At 36.5% G+C, this 21,981-nt stretch overlaps 1 protein-coding gene across 1 annotated transcript in view; it reads right to left on the bottom strand.

The window, feature by feature from the left end:
- Positions 1 to 21,981, bottom strand: part of MALRD1 (MAM and LDL receptor class A domain containing 1) — a 678,818-nt gene that overhangs the window by 519,188 nt on the left and 137,649 nt on the right. Inside the window, exons 15-18 of the mRNA XM_024253733.2 lie at positions 6,643 to 6,795; positions 6,121 to 6,226; positions 5,269 to 5,636; positions 837 to 1,249 (exon numbers count right to left, since the gene is read on the bottom strand). Of these exons, the coding sequence (XP_024109501.2) occupies positions 837 to 1,249; positions 5,269 to 5,636; positions 6,121 to 6,226; positions 6,643 to 6,795 (1,040 nt within the window). The remainder of the gene's footprint in view (positions 1 to 836; positions 1,250 to 5,268; positions 5,637 to 6,120; positions 6,227 to 6,642; positions 6,796 to 21,981) is intronic.

Below are 21,981 nucleotides of genomic sequence, written 5' to 3'. Positions count from 1 at the left end.
GATGAAAGAACAAATATTCAAGCCCGCTGCATGTTATAGGCTCTATGATATGCTGGAAAGTAAATAAATGTTCATTAATCAGAAACTGTGAGTTCTGGTCCAAATCCCAGTTCTGCTGCCCATAAGCTATTTGGCCAGGGATAAACCACAAGCACTCTAAGCTTTTTTCTTTGAGTCTACAAAATTGGCTGAAAGGACTTCTGGCTTACCAAAATCAGGAAATAGCTGAGAGAATCAGATAGATAATATATATAAATTCCTTTACAAAACTGTTAACAGCCACATACGCATTTGAGCTTGCTATAGTAAGTCTGACTTTTAGAAAACAACAGGTGAAATCTGAAGTAAATAATATTCCCCCAGGAGTAAGGAGAACTATATTCAAACTCTAGCTCTTCCTCAGAGGAACTGATTGTTGAATAAAGCCTGGATTTCTGTTACTTACCTATAAAATGATAAAAATAAAATGAAATACGCAAAATCACAGATTTCAGTGTCTGTGCTTTTTGCAAAATATCAGAGATTGTGCAAAACTCTTCCCTCCACTTCCAAGTTGTTCATTTCAGTAGAACAATTACTTGAAATTGGAAGGACCTGCAGCTGTTTCCAATGGCCACATGTTCATCTTCAGAAATTCTAATCTTACATTATTGGGGGTAGTCAAGGAGGAAACAATGTAAAGAGCTTTGATACACCCTCAGTTAAATGATAAATGTGTGTCAACGTAACTTTGATCAAATTCCACTTGCTTTTATTTCAAGAATACAGTGATCTTTCATATTCCTTAGACATTCAGATGCATTTCAAATGTACATTATAAAACCCATTATCCATACCTGAAAGGGCTGCCTGCTGGAAATGTTGAGGTGTTTCCTAATCCATCTGTTGCCTTGATTCCCAAATATCTGCCACAGCAGCCGTCCCCTTGAGTCACTCCAGATTCGTTGGTAGATTGCCAACCTATAAATGCGCTTTCCGAACATGTGGTAATAGAAGCGGAAGGTGCAGCCTTTTGTATCAGTGGCATTAAGGACTGGGCTGAGTAAGGCAGCACTGTCTTGAAAAGCCTGTGGCTCTGAAGATTCTATGTAGAGATAGTGTCCTTTAGCTGTGCCCAGAGTGTTATCTTTCAATGGCCCTGTGTTAAGTGTTGGAGTTGGACCCTGGTTCCTGGTCCAATCAAAGTCATCTTTTGCATCTTGTTCCCAGTTACAGATTCCATTTTCAAAGTTACACTGCAGCTCAGGTGCTGAAATTCACATGAAATAAAAGCAAAAGATAATTAGGGACAAAAATACATGCAACCACATTCTATTTATTAATATTTAAAGAATGCTAGTTGATACTTTGCTCATGCCAAGGTAAGCCATTTTATTTTTAAAATCCAACACTGAAGTGTGTTTTTTTTTTAAGACTTTTTGTTTCTAAATGATATATCAATTAATAATATTTTATGAACTAAAGATGGAATTTCTTTGGACATTTTTTTCCAAATATTTTTTAGGCACATCTCTTCTCCATTTCTACGACCATAACTCCAGGCAAATGATCAAGACCCCATGGCTGGCTCACTGTGAGAAACTTCTGGCTCAGTAGATTTCAACCTCAACTGAATGTTCCAATCGCCAGGGAACATTAAAAAACAAACAAACAAACACTAAAGCCCAGAATTCATCTCCAGAGGTGTTGATTTAATTGCTCCTAGTGGTAAAGCCATGCATCAGGATTTTTTCTAAGCTCCCTTGGTGATTCTAACAGGCAGAGCTGAGAACAATCATGTGTTAAGAATCACCTGGGGCTCATGGTAAAATTGCTGACTTCATAGTAAAACACTGAAACAGATACTAGCTTATTAGATATAGGGTGAAGCCCAGAAATCCACATTTTTAACAAGCACCCTGATGTAGATGTTTTCCTGACCTCATTCCCAAAATCTCTTGTCTTTGGTTCCATCCCGTCCCAGATCCTAGTGTCCTTACGCATCAGTGCCAAGATAACAATCCTTCAATGGCAGTATTACACTTCCTTCTCGAATCCAATTTCTTTCATGCATGCTCATAGAATCTAAACTTAAATAAAAACTCCTCTTTCAAACTCCACTTCTCCCAAATTAAAATGACTGCCTCATCCCTACTATTCTTCCCCATAGCCTGCACCATCTTCCCCATGTATTCTAAACACCCCACCTCTTCCTCCACCTCTGTTTAACCTAATGTTAGGTATGTGCCTTGACATTATTTTGCTGTGATTTATCAGTATGGGTCTTTTCTTCTCACTGGATTATAGCTCCTTTGAACTGCAACTTCCAACTTCCTTCAGTCCCTAGACAAATTCAGACTTAGGAAGAAACTTACAGCAGTCTCACCTTATCTGATGTTTTGCTTTTAGCAGTTACACTAACCCACAACCAACTGTGGTAAAAAAAAAATGTGAAATGGAGAATTTCTGAAATAAGCAATTCATACATTTTGAGTTGCAGGTCATTCTGAGCAGCCTGATGAAATCTTGTACCATCACAAATAGTGGCTATCTCAGTTATCAGATCAACTGTAACAGGATCACAGTGCCTGTGTTTAAGTGTCACCCTTATTTTACTTAATAATGGCGCCAAAGTGCAAGAGTTATGGCGCAGGCATATTGTCATAATTGTTCTATTTTGTTAGTAGTTGTTAATCTCTTACAATGCCTAATTTATAAATTAAACATTATCAGGCTGGGCACAGTGGCTCGCTCCTGTAATCCTAGCACTTTGGGAGGCCAAGGCAGGCAAATCACTTGAGGTCAGGAGTTCAAGACCAGCCCAGCCAACATGGTGAAACCCCATCTCTACTAAAAATACAAAAAAATTAGCTGAGAGTGGTGGCGGGCGCCTGCAATCTCAGCTACTCAGGAGGCTGAGGCAGGAGAACCACTTGAACCTGGGAGGCAGAGGTTGCAGTGAGCAGAGATCCTGCCACTGTACTCCAGCCTGAGTAACAGAGGGAGACTCTGTCTAAAAAAAAAACCAAAAACCAAAAACAAAACAAAAACAAACAAACAAAAACCTTTATCATAGGTATGTATGTATAGGAGAAAACATAGTATATATAGGACTAGGTGCTATTCTCAGTTTCACGAATCCACTGGTGACCTTCGAAGTCACCAGGTAACGGGAAGCCTACTGAAGTCAATAATTGAAAACTCTATCTAAATTTCTAGGGTAATATGGGAATGTGTCCATTTTTCAAATGATATTCACTGTAGAATAAATGGTATAAAATGGGCATTTGACAGTCTTTGGAGGAAGGGGACAGGTTTTACAATTAACAAGTAGTTCTACATTTTAGCTTCATTTACATGTTAGTTGTTTTAAATAAATGTCAACTGTCCTTTATTAATCTTAGTAATGACACTTGATGCCAAAAGTGAACAAATACTCTGAAACAATAAATAAAAGGGTATGTGAATAAATGCAGCCAGGCGAGAATAAATCATCTGTCTTGGAAAATCACAGAAGAGGAGCTTAGACCTAATGAAGGGAACCAAGTGAGTAAATGTCAAGTGGGAGACGAGCTTTCTTTTGATATTTCCTCACTTGTGACTAATCAAGCCCAGCTGTGATGTGAACTGGGGGGACACAGTGTACCCTCCAGATGTCAGTCTTTGGCTGTAGGGCAGAAGGTGAATGGCAAGTTGCTGCGTTTCTGACATAAAACTGACGCTAAAGCAAACACACTTTTCTATTGTCTGTCTTGGTGCTAACTGCACACTCAAACTTCATTTCCAAAGGGAATACGCCTAGCTCCACCTTTCCATAAAAGACCGCATCTCTCAATATATTTCAGGAAATCCAACATGGATTTGTGGATCTCTAATGTACGCTATGTAATGAAGTAATATGCCTTGATGGAAAGCCGTGTGAGAAACTGACATTCTTTCACTAATCCATAATCACAAGAAGTATTTTGACACTATAGTTGTACTCCCATTATCACATCCTACTAAGTGAATATAGGGAAGTCTGAGGGGCAATTTGCTTATTTTTAGCAGCACATCAACATTTTTTAATGAGTGGGATTTAGAGAGCTTGAAAAGATGAAAAGGCTTTCTAAATTTGCAAAAATGAATTGGCCTTAGGAAAAGTTACACTTCATATGACAGTCACTGTCAAAATCACCAATTTTAATTATATCCACTCAAATATTGGTGTGTAAATTTCATGAGATGCATGGTAATTCTGAGTTTAATAGGCCTGACTTTGATATGCCTTTGATGATATGTGTACCAAAGATTACATATATGCAAAACTCTCTACAGTGATTTATATGGAAATTTCTTAATGTTTTCTATGATGTAGTAAGCAGTTTATATTTCTACTTTGGTTTGTAATTAGCATCCGTATTTCATGAACAGAAATTTAATACATAAAAGAAATAATTTACTTATAAAATAAATTTAATAAATTGCATAATTTATAAAATAATTTTCATATATAAAATATAAGTAATTTATAAAATAAATATAATATTCAAGTATCTTCAATTTTAAAAATCACTGCTATTTCTGCATGAGGAATCTGAGTCCAAGGAAAGATGCAAATTTTTTCTTTTCTTGACAGGGTTTTGTAATTAAAAAAAAAAAATCCTATTAACTTCTAACTTATTTTCTGCACTCTACCACTAAGTGCAGAGGGAAATACTGGAGCTAGGTTCAAATTGTACTACTATGTACTACAAAGGCCTGTGAATCTGGCCTTCCCCACACCTTCATCCTTATTATATTTTGGGCCCTCTTTCCCCTTCATCTCCTTGCTCCAGCCACACTGGCTATTTTCCATCTGCCTTGCAGCCACATCTCAGGGTTTTTAGATACATGCTTTGATTTGTGATGTTTTTAGATCTGATCTAAGTCCTAATGTCTAGAAAGTCCAATGCCACTGTTATATAAGGTCACAGCACTCTTCTTTATTGCTCCTATCAAAGCTACCATTTCATTTTTCTTTATTAAATATTTAGATATTTGTCTTTCAGTAAGATTGTAAGCTGCACAAGGGCAGGGTCTCTGTAGTTGTGTTTATCATTGTATCTCCAGTATTTGGTATCTAGTATCTAGTATCTAATAAATCCACTTAATAAATACTGATGGCTTGACTAATTAACCACACATAACATTCATCAGCTTTGGAGCTATGCTTACCGTTATCAGTTTGGTTGGCAAGACAAAAGTGAATTCATCAAGGTCAACACTTTCAAAATGAGAAAGAGAATCCCCCAACTAAAAAGAACTTACCACAGTTGACTTCATCAGTACGATCACCACAGTCATCCACCAGATCACATAACCGAAGCTTTTCTATGCAAGCCCTGGTGTGGCGACACCAGAAATGATCCAGCCCTTCACAGCTCTCAGCAGGAAGAGGGAGAGTACAATTTTCAAATCGGATGTCATCAATAGCTGAGACCCCATCATAAATGCCCAGACTGACTTTATCTAGTGACAAATGGAAGGGCTGAGAAAGGCGCCCTAGCTGAATGGTTGCCTCCGACCATTGTTTGCCCTGATTGTATAATACTCTCCAAATCACTGTTGAGTCATGAGAATTTTCCATATGTAGCTGCAGCTCAGCTGCTCCCACTGACAGGCCATAGTTATAGAACCTAAAAAAGAGTAAATGTAAGAAATAGAAGTGATTTAGAGAATAGACTACATATTTAACCTTTAGATTTTCTACTCGGTCAACAGTCAATTTTAATGAGTTATCATAAGACACTTTTCTTTCCTGCAATAACGGTGGCTGTCCATTTGCAAGAGCTTATCTACTGAGGCACACACTCTGTGGTTCTCACAACCCTGGGAACTTGTCTCAAGGAGCTCAGTACATAACAAGAGGAAGCAATCTTAATTAAATTATAATCCATGGTTGGAGGGAAAGAGCCCCTTTCATCTTAAGAAAGAAAACAACATATACTGAGAACACGCTCCTAGGTAAAATTAACATCATATGAATTTAATGCAATAGCTATTTTTAGAGTAAAACCAGCAGTAAACCACAGAAATGAATAAGTGCAGAGGTATGCCTGCAAACACTTGACCACTAGGGTTAACTGTTTAATATTGTTTAAATATTTGTTTAATATTTACCAGAAGGAAAGTATGCATCCAGGTCCTGTCTGGCTGAAAGTTGGGCTCTGAAGCTTAGCAACTTGCCACAAGCTGCTGCTTTTCTTCAGAATGAACATAAAATGCCCTGTTGACATACAAAAACAAACTCTTCATTAACCTATTGGATTCTAAAATGAGACATCTGTCTCTTAACCCTACACTGAGCAAGATCATTGTCTAACTGAAATTAAAATTATACAATAAACAATCAGTGACCCTTAGTCAAATTTGCTCTGATAAATGTTGAGCCACTATCTCATGCTAAATGATACCAAAGACAATTGGTAATTTCAGTTAGTTCAGCCAAAAATATATCTGTATGCTATCTGTACGACCCATAAAGGAATCAGTCCATGCAGACAGCATAACTGTAATTGACAATATTCAACTATCCGACTGTTTGTTGTAGTAATCACAGAACCGTACCAGCTTCCCTTTCTCTTCTGAAGTCTAACTAAACAGTAAATAGCAGTGGTTGGAGAGTCCCTGTTTGCTTCTTACCTTGAGATGTGTTGAGACTATGATCCCGAGGTGGAGCCTGCTGCTCAAAATCAGCAGAAAGTTCACTCTGAGAGCTCCATATCCAGTCAAAATGGTCACCACTAATTGCTTCAAACCAACCACAGCTGTTTGCTTCAAAATCACACTTGGAAACTGAAGAACAAAAGTGTGGCTCTTATGTTGGCTCTCCAAACTGCTCCCACGCTTTGAAAAGGCAGAGCTCAAATAGAATTCACCTTATTATGCTTCTGTATGTACATGAAGGGCAATGAGGGACACATTTCAGAAAATAAAAAAGATCCTTTCTCATTTGCAAAAATGGAGCTACTCTTTCCATACTGGAGATTGAGAAGGCAGAATTCTCAATTTCAGAAATACAAATTTTTTCTGAATATTCTGAGAAACAGCATCATTCAGCCCGATTGCTTATAGAATTGCCAAGGTATGCCTAATTCATTCTGATACTCATGTTAGTTTCCCTGCTACTGTTACATCAGCTGGGAGGCGTCATTGTTCCTACAGGGTATTTTATGTTAAATCATGAAAAGCTGCTACTTCTAAACAATTTAATATGTGAAGAATCCCAGATACACTATATTTAATACAATGTGTACCCCAGATTTTCATAGAGCTTAATATTTCACAAAGTGTTATATGCATTGACTAATTGGTGCAGAAAATAATTTGAACTATTTTTCAGATAAATACGCAGAGAAATCAGTTAAATTCCACAGAGATATTTTGGAAGATGAAGAGGAAAAAAGGAAGAAGAGAAAGAAAAAGAAAGGGAAATTATAATGTTAATAATGTAATAGTATAGCTGATAGTTATTGAACACTTTATGTAATAGACCCTGTGTGGAATATATATATCTAACTTTCACAAACAGCCATATAGGAAGGTATTATTGTTGTTGTTATTTTACAAAAGAAGACAGAGAGGTTGAGAGAAGTTATTAATGTAACCAAGGTCAAATATTTAGGAAGTTGTAGAGTGGGATTGTAATCCAAATATTGTGACTCCTAGGCTAATATTCTTTCTGCAACTGTTGACAATAAGTGTTAACTGTCATTAGATTGAAAAAAAAAGTAAAGTAAAAAGATATAATCTGAATTTGCTTGGCGTGAACATTCAGCTGTTACTACACAGACCAACCAACACAAAATGAAGTTTATTTTCATTGATGATGATTACACTGAAATTCTTAGCCACTGGCTATTTTTATCAAGGAATATAGTAATAAACTGCATAGACACACCCTTGTAAAATAAATTAGGAAGTAAACAATGAGTTTAGGGGAAAAAAGTATAAACTAAATCACTAAGTGAGATTATAAAATTTAAAATTATAAGGGCATTTAATGTAATAATAAAATTATAGGGAATTTAACCTAATTGTGAGAGCATTTTAACCTAATGATAAAAATATCATTTTGAATCCTGAAAATGCCTCTTCTACATGGAGAAGAATGTGAGGTAATAATATTACAAACAACTTATAAGTTTTTTATACTTTCTATGAAATATCTAATTTCAAAACCATATTTGCTTCCTATCAAATTTCCTGGCCCAAATTTGGCCAGCAAAGTAGTTCTGAATCTTATCAGAATCAAAGGGAATGTATAAATACATCTATATATCTGAAAATAAATACTTTAAAAATGTCACATCTACTTTAATATGCAAGACATAGCTATACTTCAGTATATAAAGACAATTAGAAACAAGCGAAATTAAAGAAGCTTTACTATATTTAGAGTAAAGATTTCTCAGTCGGGCGCCATGGCTCACACCTGTAATTCCAATACTTTGGGAGGCCTAGGCAGTCTGATCACGAGGTCAAGAGATCGAGACCATCCTGGCCAATATGGTGAAACCCCATCTCTACTAAAAATACAAAAATTAGCTGGGAAGGGTGGCATGCATCTGTAGTCCCAGCTACTCGGGAGGCTGAGGCAGGAGAATTGCTTGAATCTGGGAGGCTGAGGTTACAGTGAGCTGAGATCCTGCCACTGCACTCTAGCCTGGGTGACACAGATTTATCAAGTAAAGTTTAGAAATCTGTGGTAAAGCAAAATTATATACTGCTCAAAAATTAAAGATAATAACAGTAAATAATACAAGTTAGAAATAAAATGCAAAGGATATTTGTCTTCACATTATTAGAAGCTATCTCTATAAGTACATAATGTGCAAACAACACATAAATATACATAGAGTCCAGGGTTTTCAAAGTGTCTAGATGTCATTTCAATACCTGGGAAGCAAATGCTTTTGATTCTTATTTCAGATAATTCAGGGAACTGGATCTAGGAGTTATTGTTATGTAAATATGGGGAGAAAGCAGGTTATTATTAATGTATAATATCTATCTCACATAGCTACCTGAAAAGGGAACCTTATTATCTGCTATCCAGGGAGATATTGCTATAGAAATAAGTGAATATTCGAACCGTAGTAAAATTTAAGAAATCTTTGCAGTGACTTTGTAGTTCTCTTAGATAAGACTCTTCAAAGATAATGATTTTTCAACATATGATTGTGCTGTTAAAATTCAAATATGCTTTTCTAGTATTCTTTATTCATATAGATTTAAAAATTCCCCTTGATTGATCATAAATGTAATAATCAATTAAATTAGTCTTCTAGTTAGCCATTAATTGAATATATAAATATATACGTGTATATGTCAACACACATGTATACATATATAAAATTTCTAAGTTAGAAAAGGAGAAATAGCCTGGATATGTTTTAAAAATTGAGATCCTAGGATTTTACACTGTTTCTGAAGCATTATTGACTTTCTCAGTTATCATCATTGGAATCCTCATTTTTGCAATAATAACTGCAATTAGCATTTACTCTGGGTTTAGCGTATAGCAAGCTTTGTGCTAGGGGCTGTTACAGGCATAACAGGATGCCCGTTGACAAAAAATTTCTATTTAATAAAAATTATGCCTGTCTGTACTATGGCTATAGGTTGAAAAGCTAATGATTCTACAGCAGGTTTTAGTTGCCGTGAGAAAAATTACCTAAATGGCCTCTATTAATCATATAAATATCATCACAGCAGTTGCCCCTGGAGAAAAGGCGTCAGGGGATACTTGCTGGGTTGGCTCACAGGTCCATCCCTGTCATTGTTTTGAGCTCTTCATTGAGATAAAAGAAGATGAATTTATGTAGAAGCCAAAAAAAAAAAAAAAAAAACCTCAAGCAGGGAGGGGAAAAAAAAACCCAGAATCAAATTCTTTCTTATTTCAGATTCACTGTCTTAGAACTTCTCTGATGGTTCAGGATGATTCTACCGAGGTTTGTTGGTAAGGAATAAACATGAAGTGTACAAAAAAGAAGTCTGAAGTCTGAGCTGGTAATTTGGGCCTCATATAAGGATTTAAACATTCATAGGAGGAAATACGTCCTAACGCATCATGTGGTTGAACTTTGAACAGTTGAACTCCTTCTGGTATTAGCCACAGAGGCAAGATGCGCATGTTGAGTGAGAAAAACAAAATAAAACAAACACAAAACAAAGGCTGAGCATGTGAGTAGTAATTTTAAAAAGTTAAAACCTAGAGCTGCCATTGTGACTTACAGAAAGACCTGAACCAGAAAGAACATAAATGTAGAATGAAAAAATCTGCTAATACATACATCATCTTATTTAATCCTCATGAAATATCAAAGAAAATATTATTGTCCCTATTTTATTTTATTATTCTTTTTTGAGACAGTCTCCTTCAGTCACCCAGGCTGGAGTGGAGTGCAGTGACATGACCTCAGCTCATGGCTGCCTCAACCTCCCAGGCTCAGGCAGTTCTCTGACTCAGCCTCCTGAGGAGCTGGGAACACAGGTGCATGCCACCACACCTGGATAATTTTTTAAAAAATTTTTGTTGAGATGGGGTCTCCTCATGTTGCCCACGCTGGTCTGAGGCCTCGAGGGTCCTCCTGCCTTGGCCTCCCAAAGTGCAGGGATTACAAGTGGTAAGCCACCATGCTTGGCCATGTCCCTATTTTATTTTATTTATTTATTTATTTATTTGTTTATTTATTTGGAGACAGAGTCTTGCTCTATACCCCAGGCTGGAGTGCAGTGGTGCGATCTCAGCTCACTGCAACCTCCACCTCCCGGGTTCATGTGATTCTCATGCCTCAGCTTACTGAGTAGCTGGGATTACAGGTGCCTGCCACCATACCCAGCTACTGTTTGTATTTTTAGTAGAGATGGGGTTTTGCCATGTTGGCCAGGCTGGTCTTGAACTCCTGACCTCAAGTGATCCACCCACCTGAGCCTCCCAAAGTGCTGAGATTATAGGCGTGAGCCACTGCACCTGGCCCGTGTCCCTATTTTAGATATGAGAAATATGAGGTTGAAAGAGGAGTGACATGTAATTTTTCAGTGCTCATTATTATTGTCACGATTCTAACCCAAACCTGATGGAAAAGCCTATCCTCTTAAAAATTATACAGCTTCTATGAAGTTAAATCATTAATAATAATTATAACAATTTTTAAACAGCTATTCTATGCCAAGCATTATGCTATGTGTTTTTAATGGAAGATGATACAAAATCAAAACACGTATGACCACGGGACACATTCTGGAAACAGGTGTTACACCATACAATAATAATGGCTGTTCAGTCCACCACACTGACTCTTCTTGTTCCTTTAAAGATTTTTTTTTTCTCTAGATTTTGTGACCCTGCTGAAAGTTGCATGAAGGAGGACAAAAGTTAATTGAGTATTCTAGTATGTTGGCTTAGGTTCATAGAGGTTGTCCTTTATTTGATTAAGCATTTGCTATAAACTCCAAATGCATGAATACTATATTCTCTGTTTTGGAACAGGTTCTGTAACGTTGTAATTCTTTTGAGTTTCAGGCTTTTACATGCATTCTAATGGTTATGTGTTTGAAGTTATCGTAAGGTTGAAGCAATTAAACTCTAGACTTCATCAATAGTTAATAGTCATTAATTATTTAAAATAAACTATACAATAGTAAGGGAATGTTTGCAAAAGTACCATAAAATTATTTTAAAGCTGTCTATATAAATGAATAGAAATAATTAACTCTTTTAAAAATGTCAATACATAAATAATGAAATCATTATTGTATTTGGAATAAGAATAATTAATTATACTATTCTACCCATGGCTTAAGGGGTCTCCTGAGATCTAGACAATCTAGATATTATTGGTAGACAATTCCTCATGGGTCTCTTATGCTTCTGCACAGGTTATGAGCAGGGCCATTAACTGCCCCTTTGTTCCAGGCTATCCTTTCAAGGATATTTAAATAGCAGAGCTATGAAAGACAGATAGTGACTCCCTCTACAACAGAAGGCAAGTTATTATCCTGTAGAATAAAGATAATGTCTCCTTCTAAAGAAAAGGTCAGACAAGTTTATTTGCAGCCCATTATAAAAGATTTTAGTTCCACAAGTTTAGGCCTCTTTGGTGGTGATACAAGCCTGCTTCATGTGTACATCTATCTACCTGGGCACCTCTCTGTTGGTCCCTTTCTCAGGGGACATGGGGAGCAAGAAGAACCAATGCAAATATGTTGCTCACAACATTTGCTATACCATTAGTAATAAAGTCATCTGTCTGTGACACAGGAATCTCACCTCTTCTGTCAGCATCCATGAAACAATGGCAGGCTAACTTGTTTCCTTATCAGTCAGGTAAAATTTTAGATCCTTCACAATACTTGACACTATATTAAATATCTATGTATACTACCACTTTGCAGTGAGCCGAGATCACTCAACTGCACTACAGCCTGGGCGACAGAGACTCCATCTCAAAAAAAGAAAAAAGGAAAGCTTAGACTCTAGTGTGGGAAATTCATAAGCAAGTAAGCAATCATTAGGGAGTAATAACCACTATGTGCTCATTCATTCATTATTCATTCATTCGACAAAAACTTAGCAAATACATGCTATATGTCTGCACAAGTATAAAGTCTAAGAGCACAGCAGGGAAAAGAAAGAAAACTTCTGTCCTCATGGATTTTACATATGAAAGCCAGGCGGGTGTGGACATTAGTGGAGATAACAATAAAAACACAAGACAAATAGTAATGGTAAAAGGGCTAATAAAAAATAAAATAAGGAAGAACATTGAAAATGTTAGAGCAAAGGGCTGTAATTTTATCAATGATCAAGGAAGACTTTATAGAAAAGTTGACAACTAGGTAAATGGCTGAAGGAGTGAGGTGAGGAAGCAGGTTGTGCAGCTATGCAGGTAAAGGACACCCCACCACTAAGGGAATCACAGGGACAAAGCCTTGAGGCCAAAGCATGCTTCTCATGTTTCAGATGTATTCAGAGACCAGGGTGTCACAAGGACAATGGGTGAGAGTAGAATAATAAGATATTAAATTAGACAGGCACTTCCATTTTTTTGGCTATAATTCTGAATGAGATGGGAACCAATTGGGATGTTTTAAGCAGAGATGTGACAACATCTGACTTTACTGAAGAGAGTAGGGGACAAAAGAAGGAAGGGGAAGAATACTGCAAAAATCCAGACAAGAAATGAGAATTCGAGGTCAAGGTGTGATATGGTTTGGCTCTGTGCTCCCACCCAAATCTCATCTTGAATTGTAATTCTCATGTGCTGAGGGAGGGACCTGGGGGGATGAGATTGGATCATGGGGGCGATTTCCCCCCATGCTGTTCTCATTATAGTGAGTGAATTCTCATGAGAGCTGATGGTTTAAAAGTTGTGCTTCTCCTTTCACTCTCTCTCTCTCCTGCCACTATTTAAGATGTGCCTTGCTTCCCCTTCACCTTCTGCCATGATTGTGAGTTTCCTGAGGCCTCCCAAGCCATGCAGAACTGTGAGTCAATTAAACCTCTTTCCTTTATAAATTACCCAGCCTTGGGCTGTTCTTTAGAGCAGTGTGAAAACAGACTAATACAGGGTGGTAGCAATGAAGAAAAAAATAAGCCATTTTGGAGATACTTTGAAAGCAGACATGACAGGATTAATTGATATCAAAGGTGTAGTATGACAAAAACAGAAGTTAATGATTTCAAAGGCTCTAACCTAAGCATTTGGAACAATGGACGTACCATTTATGAAGTGGGGAAGACTGTGGGGAGGCAGGTTTGGAGGTGGTTGGGGAAACAGAATCTCAATTTTGGACGTGTTGCACTTGCTGTTCCTATTAGGTATTCAAGTGATCATGTCAGGTCAAGAGCTGTATGTATGAGTCCAGAGTTCACATGAGGAGGTTAGGCTGGAGATATAAATTAGAAAATTATCAAAGTGACAAAAAGAAGGCATAAAAATAGGAGAAAAAAAAACAAAGAGTGGTGCCCCATGCCATGGGAGCCAAGTCAAGTTTAAGTATTTGAAGGAGGAGGGTGATACCATCTGTGTCAAATGAAGACTGAGAATAGGTCACTGGATCTAGGTCACTGGTAGCTTGGATAAGAACAGCTTCTGTTGAATGGTGACAGCCAGAGCCTCATTGGACTGAGTTAAAAAGAGATTCAGAAGAGAAAGTTTAAAGAAAGTGAATACAGTGAATTCTTTTGAGTAATATAAAAGAAAGGAGGAAGATGTAAAGGAAATGAGAGAAAAATGGTATGTTAGCAGGAAGGAGAAATTAGATCAAGAGAAGATATTTTTAAGATGTGAGAGGTAAAAACATTTTTTTCTTTCTTATAGAAAAGACTGGTAGACAGAAGAACTTTCAGGAGTAATGCTATTGAACAGGCAAATAGAGAGGGATTCTACATAAAAGAAACACGGACAGTTTACTTCAGGTACAGGAGAAAAGACTGACTTTACAAGTGGGTAGAAGTGGTGCTGGAACTTCTAAAAGTTCTTTTCTGGTTGTTTCTATTTTTTCAGTGAAATAGTACGTAAGAACATCAGTTGAGGCTAGGAATAGGGAAGTGGAAGACAGATGTCAAAGAAGACAGAAGAAAAATGTGTTATTCATTGAGGAGGGCGGGGGAAGGAATGGATTGGGGAAATTGCATGTGCTTGCTGGGTAGCACCAAGAACACACTTTAGGGCAGCAATCCCCAATGTAAAGTGAGAACAGGTGTCACTGGGTTTTTGTTTGTTTGTTTGTTTTTGTTTTTCCATCTCTAGCCACATTCAGCTATGCTTTGTGGACTGGATATGGCGTATAAGGAAAAGGGTGGGTGGAGTTAAAGATGAGTACAAAGTTTTTACCTGTAGCAACTGAAGAATGGTGTTGTCATTTCTAACCCTGGGCATACCCTAAGACCGTGTTTGGAGGAAAGTCTCAGAAGCTTGCAGGTGGGTATGAAAAATTTAAGATCCCAATTAAACATCTAGGGGAAGATGTCTAATAGAGAGTTAGATATGAGTCTGGAGTTCAATGAAGAGGTTTAAACTAGAGATATAAATTTGGGAGACATGATCATATCAATGGCATTTAAAGCTGGAGACTAGATGAGTTTTCTACAGTAGTGAAGATAAAAGATCTAAGGTCTAGACATCAGAGCCAGAAAGAAAAAGGAGCAAAGATGAGAAGGAACAATCAAGGAAGTTGAGGAAAACCTAGGGAATTTGCCATCTTGAAAGCCAAGGGAATAAAATGTTTTCAGGAAATGGAAAATGTGGTTACCTGCAAATATTGCTTTTAGTAATCCCCATATATTTACAAGGGATATTTTCTGAGACCCCCTAGTAGATGGCTGAAGCTCTGGATTATACTGAACACTATGTACGCTGCTTTTCTATCTGAAAATCAAGTTGGCTAACAGGCAGAGGGGTCATAGACCACCTGAATACACTGGACAAAAGGATGATTCACATCCTGGGCAGGACAGATAAGGACAGCATGGGATTTCATCACACTACTCAGAATGGAGTGCAAATTAAAACTTGTGAATTTATTTCTGGAATTTTCCATTTTATATTTTCAGACTGAGATTGACTGTGGAAGGCAAAACTGCAGATAAGGGTGCACTACTGTATAAATCAGGATGAGGGCTAAGAATTGACTTTTAGATGTAACAATATAAGTCCCTTGTGGGTCCTGATTACAGGGGAAAAATCCTGAATGGAGAGAATTTAAGAAAATATTGGAGGAGAGAATAACTTTTGACAACATCTTTCTAAGACTTTATCAAGGAAAACTGAGAAATGAGGTGGAAAGCTGTCATATACAACAGGGTCAAGAGAGTTGAACAGCATGTTTATCTAGGCTCATGGGGAAGACAGAGTAGACAAGGAAAAAGTGGTGGGCTTTGCTGGAGAGACGCCATTGAATAGTAAAGAAAGGATGGGATCTAGTTCACAAGCAGAAAGTATAGAAGTGTCCAGACAGCTCGTGTATGGTAATAGACTGACAGTGTCATTATGGAAATTGTACTTTAGAAACTGGGAATAATGAAGAAACCAAGGCTGCTTGAGTAGCACTAAAGACTGACAGTGAAAAAGAAGAGAACGTTTTGTTGTTACTGGATAAATGACTCTCATCAGGAACTCTTGTAACTTGAGAGTCCTTAAAGAGGACTCAATAGGCTATGAAAAATATTACAAAAATACAATCAATAACTGTGTATTAATTCATACTAAATTTTTACAGGCTTACAAATAACCTATGTTTATTTTCTTTATCTTTATGTTTAAAAGTAAATATAACTTAGGCACATCAGGGTCTCTAAGGAGCACCCAAAATTGCATTTGAAATGTGAAATTGTATTGGTGAGCTCATGTTAATAACAGTACCCATTACTATGCTTACATTTATGAGAAGATTGTTAGTGCTATGGTGATATGAGGTGGGTTGTTATTAGACAAATAATATAATTTTTTTAGATAATCACATTAACAGTATACTATAGCAATATAGATGAACAAAATGTATGATTCGTAAAAGACCCTACTATTTTTTCTCTGGGGGTAGGCAGAAATCAGTGATGTATTTTTAAAATAACGTAATTTTTTTCTGTCATGTTAAATGTTTATTTATATTGTCTTTGCATTATATATATATGTGTGTGTATATATATACATATTTTTCCCAGACTAAGCTAATGATCTCAAATGTTTTATACTTCTTGATAAAAGCTCAATTACCTAAAGAGCCAAAATATGAATATTTTAAGCTAAAACTCAAGTCGCTTGGTTAAAATTTGCAGGGATCTCTTATTACCCAAGATAACCTGCTTTCCAGGATATAAGGAATTATTTATATTAACCCTACCCATTTTTACAACCCAAATCAAGTGCAATTGCATTAATATTCCCATGTCTTGTAGCACAATTTAATAATTCCATTTATCTTTTCTTTTTTTTTTTTTGAGATGGGGTCTCTCTGTGTTGCCCAGGCTAGATGCAGTGGCATGATCATGGCTCACTGCAGCCTCAACCTCCTGGGCTCGAGAGATCCTTTCATCTCAGCCTCTGAGTAGCTGGGACTACAGGCATGTGCCACCATGCCCAGCTAATTTTTGTATTTTTTGTAGAGATGAGGTTTTGCCATGTTGCCCAGACTGGTCTGGAACTCCTGGGCTCAAGCAATCCTCCTGCCTCAGCCTCTCAAAGTGCTGAGATTAAAGGTGTGAGCCACCGAGCCTGGCTTGATAGTTCCATCTTATTTCATGACTATATCTTATGTATGCCTGATGTTGTAAGTTATTTTATCACTACTTCCCATTCCCTCTTACAATTATATTGTTGATCGTTTGTTGAAATAATGTTGGCCTTCTTTCAGAACTCATTGTGGGGCATACAGTATTTCCAGGAACTGAAGAAATATTTGAAAAATCTGTCTAATAAATTTCAAAACTGAAAAGAATATAAAGCCATATTTCAAGGATCCCTGTGAGCATAAAAGAACAAATACAAAGAAAACCCACATAGGCACACCCTAGCCAAACTGCCAAAAATCTCTGCCAGAAAGAAAAATGTTAAAAGCAGCTGGAAAAAAAAAAAGCATAAATCACTTTCAAAGAATAATTATTAGACCTCTTTAATAGATGCAATGGAAACTGGAAGGAAAAGGAATGTTATCTTTAGAGTGTTGAAAGAAAGTAACTGCCAGTGCATTTGTTTTCTATTGACACCCAGGGCATTTGTTTTATTTTAGTTTCTATTAGTTTTCTATTGCTATGTAACAAACAACCACAAACCTAGGGACTTGCAACACTCATTTATTATCTCTTAGTTTCTGTAGGTCAGAGGTCTAGGATGGAATGGCATGACTGTCTGCTTAGGGTCTCACAAGGTAGTAATAAAAGTACAAGGTACGATGGCTCTTATCTGGAGGCTGTGGGTGGAAATCTACTTCCTGGCTTATTCTCATTTAGGTGGTTGGCAGAATTCTGTTTCTTGTGGCTGCAAGACTGAGATCCTTGTTTTATTGCTGCCTGTCTGCTGAGGATTTCTTTCATCTCCTTAAGCCCACCTGTCATATCTTTTCATGTGGCTCCTTACATCTTTAAACCAGCAGTGGTATATCAAGCCCTCTTCTTATTTGCTTTTTCCTCTACTTTTTCTTTATTGTGATAAAATACACATAACATAAAATGTATTATTATCTAAACCATTTTAAGCGCACAACTTAGGAGTATTAAGTGCTTTCATACTGTTGCACAACCATCACCAACATCCATGTCCAAAACTCTTTTCATCTCGCAAAACTGACATCTGTACCCATTACATAAGAATTATCCACTCCTTTCTTCCCTCAGGCCCAGGAATCTACCACTCTACTTTCTGTCTCTAAGATTTAGGCTATTCACTATACCTCAGATAAGTCTAATCATATCATTATTTCTTTTTGTGACTGGCTTATTTCACTGAGCAGTATGTCCTCAAGAAGTTTTTTTTTATTATTTTATTTATTTCACTTATTTACTTATCCCTTTGGACGGAGTTTTGCTCTATTGCCTAGGCTGGAGTGCAGGGGCATGAGCGATTTCAGCTCACTACAACTTCCGCTTCCCAGGTTCATGTGATTCTCCTGCCTCAGCCTCCTGAGTAGCGGAGATTACAGGTGCACACCACCACTCCCAGCTAATTTTTGTATTTTTAGTAGAGATACGATTTCACCATGTTGGCCAGGCTAGTCTCAAACTCCTGATCTCAGGTGATCCACCTACCTCAGCCTCGCAAAGTGCTGGGATTACAGGCGTGAGTAACCGCGCCTAGCCATGTCCTCAAGTTTTATTCACTTTGTAGCATATGTCAGAATTTCTTTCCTTGTTATGACTAAATAACATTCCATTGTATGCATTCACCACATTTTTCTTATCCACTCATCAGTCAATGAATAATTGGGTTACTGTCAGGTTTTAGCTATTGTGAATAATGTTTCTACGAACATGAGTGTGCAAATATCTCTTTGAGATCCTGCTTTTAATTATTTTGAGTATATACCCAAAACTGGAATTGCCAAATCATATGGTAATTATATTTTTAATTTTTTTGAAGAATTGCTTTTCTCTTCCACAGTAGCTATGCCATTTTACATTCCCTAACAGTACACAAGAGTTCCGATTTCCACATCCTCACCAACACTTGTTAACTTCTGGATTGGTTTTTTGTTTGGTTTTGTTTTGAGTTTTTATTATTTTTGGGTAGTAATCTAATGGGTGCAACGTGGTATCTCATTGTTTTGATTTGCATTTCCCTAATGTTGGTGATGTTGGACATCTTATCACGTGCTTATTGGAGAAATGTCCCTTAAAATATTTTGTCTTCTTTGGAGAAATGTCCATTAAAATATTTTGTCTATTTTTGAATTGAGCTGTTGGTCTATTATTGAGTTTTAGAAGTTCTCTCCTATATTGTGGATATCAATCCCTTATCAGATGTATAATTTGCAAAAGTTTCTCCCCTTCTTGGCGTTGTCTTTTTACTCTGTTGATAGTGTTTTAGGATGCAAAAAATTTCAAAGCTCTCATAAAGTCCAATTTGTCTATTTTTTATTTTGTTGCCTGTGCCTTTGGTGTCATCCATTAAATCATTGACAGACACAGCATCATAAGGTTTCCGTCCTATATTTTCTTCTAAGAGTTTTATAGTTTTAGGTCTTATACTTAGTTTATGGATTGATTTTGAGTTAATTTTTGAATATGAAGTTAGGTAAGGGTCCAACTTCATACTTTCGCAAGTTGATATCTAGTTTTCCCAGCAGCATGTATTGAAAATACTGGATTTTACCAATTGAATGGTGTTGGTACCTTTGCCAAAAAAAAATCACTTGTTCATATATGTGAGGGTTTATTTCTGGACTCTGTAATCTATTCCACTGATCTATACATTGGTCTTTTTGGCAGTACCATACTGTTTTGTTTACTGTAGTTTTGTAATAAGTTTTGAAATCAGGGTGTGTGTGTCCTCCAACTGTGTTCCTCTTTTTCAGAATTATTTTGTCTATTTGGGGTTCTTTGAGATTCAATAAGAACTTACTTTCTATTTCAGCTAAAAAATGTGATTGGTATTGTAACAGGGATTATATTGAATCTGTAGATCACTTTGAGTGGTACTGACATCTTAAGAATATTATGTCTTCTGATCTATGAATATGGAATGTCTTTTCATTATTTATATTTTTAAAAATTTATTTCAGAAATGTGTTTTATTTTTTATTGTACAAGTCTTTCACCATCTTGATTATTTCCTAAAGACTTTTATTCTTTTTTATGTTATTGCAAGAAAATTGGCTTTTTAATTTCCTTTTTGGATGGTTCATTGCTAATGTATAGAAATGCAACAAATTTTTGTATTTTAACTTTACATTTTGTTGAATTCATTTTTTAGTTCTAACAGAGTTTTTTGTAGAACTTACAGGGATATTTACATATAAAAATTCTTTCTTTCAAATTTGTATGACTTTTATTTCATTTTCCTTATTCCTATTATTTTCTTTTTTGTTATGTTTTAAAGTAATTGCTTTTGCTAGTACTACGAATAGAAGTGGCAAACGTGGATACAGATGGACATCCTTGCCTTATTCCTGATCTTAGAAGAAAAGCTTTTAGTCTTTCACCAGTGAGTGTAATGTAGCTGTGGGTTTTTCATATATGGCTTTTATTATGTTGAGGTGGTTTCCTTTTATTCCTGGTTTGTTGAGTATTTTTATCCTGAATTGAATATTGAATTGTATCAAATGTTTTTTTCTGCATCAATTGAGGTGATCACGTGTTTTTCTCCTTCCTTCATTCTGTTAATGTGGTGCATTACATAGACAGATATTCCTAGGTTGAACCATTCCTGCATTCCAGGAAAAAATCCCACTTGGTCATGTTGTATAATCTTTTTAATATACTTCTGAAATAAGTTTGCTAATATTTTGTTGAGGATTTTGCATAAATGATCATAAAGGATATAGGTTCATAGTTTTCTTTTTTTTGCAGTCTCTTTGTCTGGCTTGAGTCTCAGGGTAACGCTGGCCTCATTGAATAAGTTAGAAAATATTCTTTCTCTTCAATTTTTTGGAAAAATTTGAGAGGACTGTTGTTAGTTCTTTTTTACATATTTGGCAAACTTCACCACTGACACTAATGGGACAGTTCCCAAAGTAATGGGACAGGGCATTACTTTGTTGGCAGATCTTTTATTAATCATCAAATCTCTTCGCTAGTTGTAGGTCCATTCAGATTTTCTATTTCTTTGTGCTTTAGTCTTGGTAGGTTTTACATTTCTAGGAAACTGTTTATTACACTTAAGTTATCCAATTTTGTGGCATGTACTTGTGTATGGTACTCTAATCTTATAATCTTTTTTATTTATGTAGAATTGAAACTAATGTCCCCACTTTTATTTCTGATTATAGTAATTTGAATATTCTCTCTCTCTTTCTCTCTCCCTCTCTCTGTCTCTCTCCCTTTCTCTCTCTCCCTAGGTCCATTTAGTTAAAGGTTTGTCAATTTTATCAATCTTTTTGAAGGACCAATGTTTGATTTCTCTGATTTGCTTTATTATCTTTGTATTATTTATTCATTTCTATCAAAGCTTTTCACTTCTACCTGCCTTCAAAATAGATCCAGAATCTGCCCCCTTCTGACCATCTCTACTGCTCTCACCCTACCTAGCTCAAGTCACCATCATTTCCTTATTCAGTCCTTGGAATACTCCCCAGCTGCTCTTTCTGCTTCCATTTTTGCCACTGGCCAACAGTTCGGAGTTTGCTGGTGATGTCATCTAGACTTTGGTGTTGCTAGTACCTGAACTGACAATAACAGCTGAGCTGTAGTGATCTTCCATTGAACATAAAGATTTGCACAGATCAACAACATTAAACAAGGTCGCTCTGTAGACTGAGAAACAAAACCACACAAAAAGAAGGCCACTCTATTCATTTCTGAACACAGACAAAAAAAAGATCAAA

This window comes from Pongo abelii, chromosome 8 (genome assembly GCF_028885655.2).
Source record: "Pongo abelii isolate AG06213 chromosome 8, NHGRI_mPonAbe1-v2.0_pri, whole genome shotgun sequence".
In the NCBI taxonomy this organism is placed as follows: domain Eukaryota; kingdom Metazoa; phylum Chordata; class Mammalia; order Primates; family Hominidae; genus Pongo; species Pongo abelii.
Note: the sequence above shows the minus strand (reverse complement) of the source record. Positions and strands in the feature narration are given on the sequence as shown.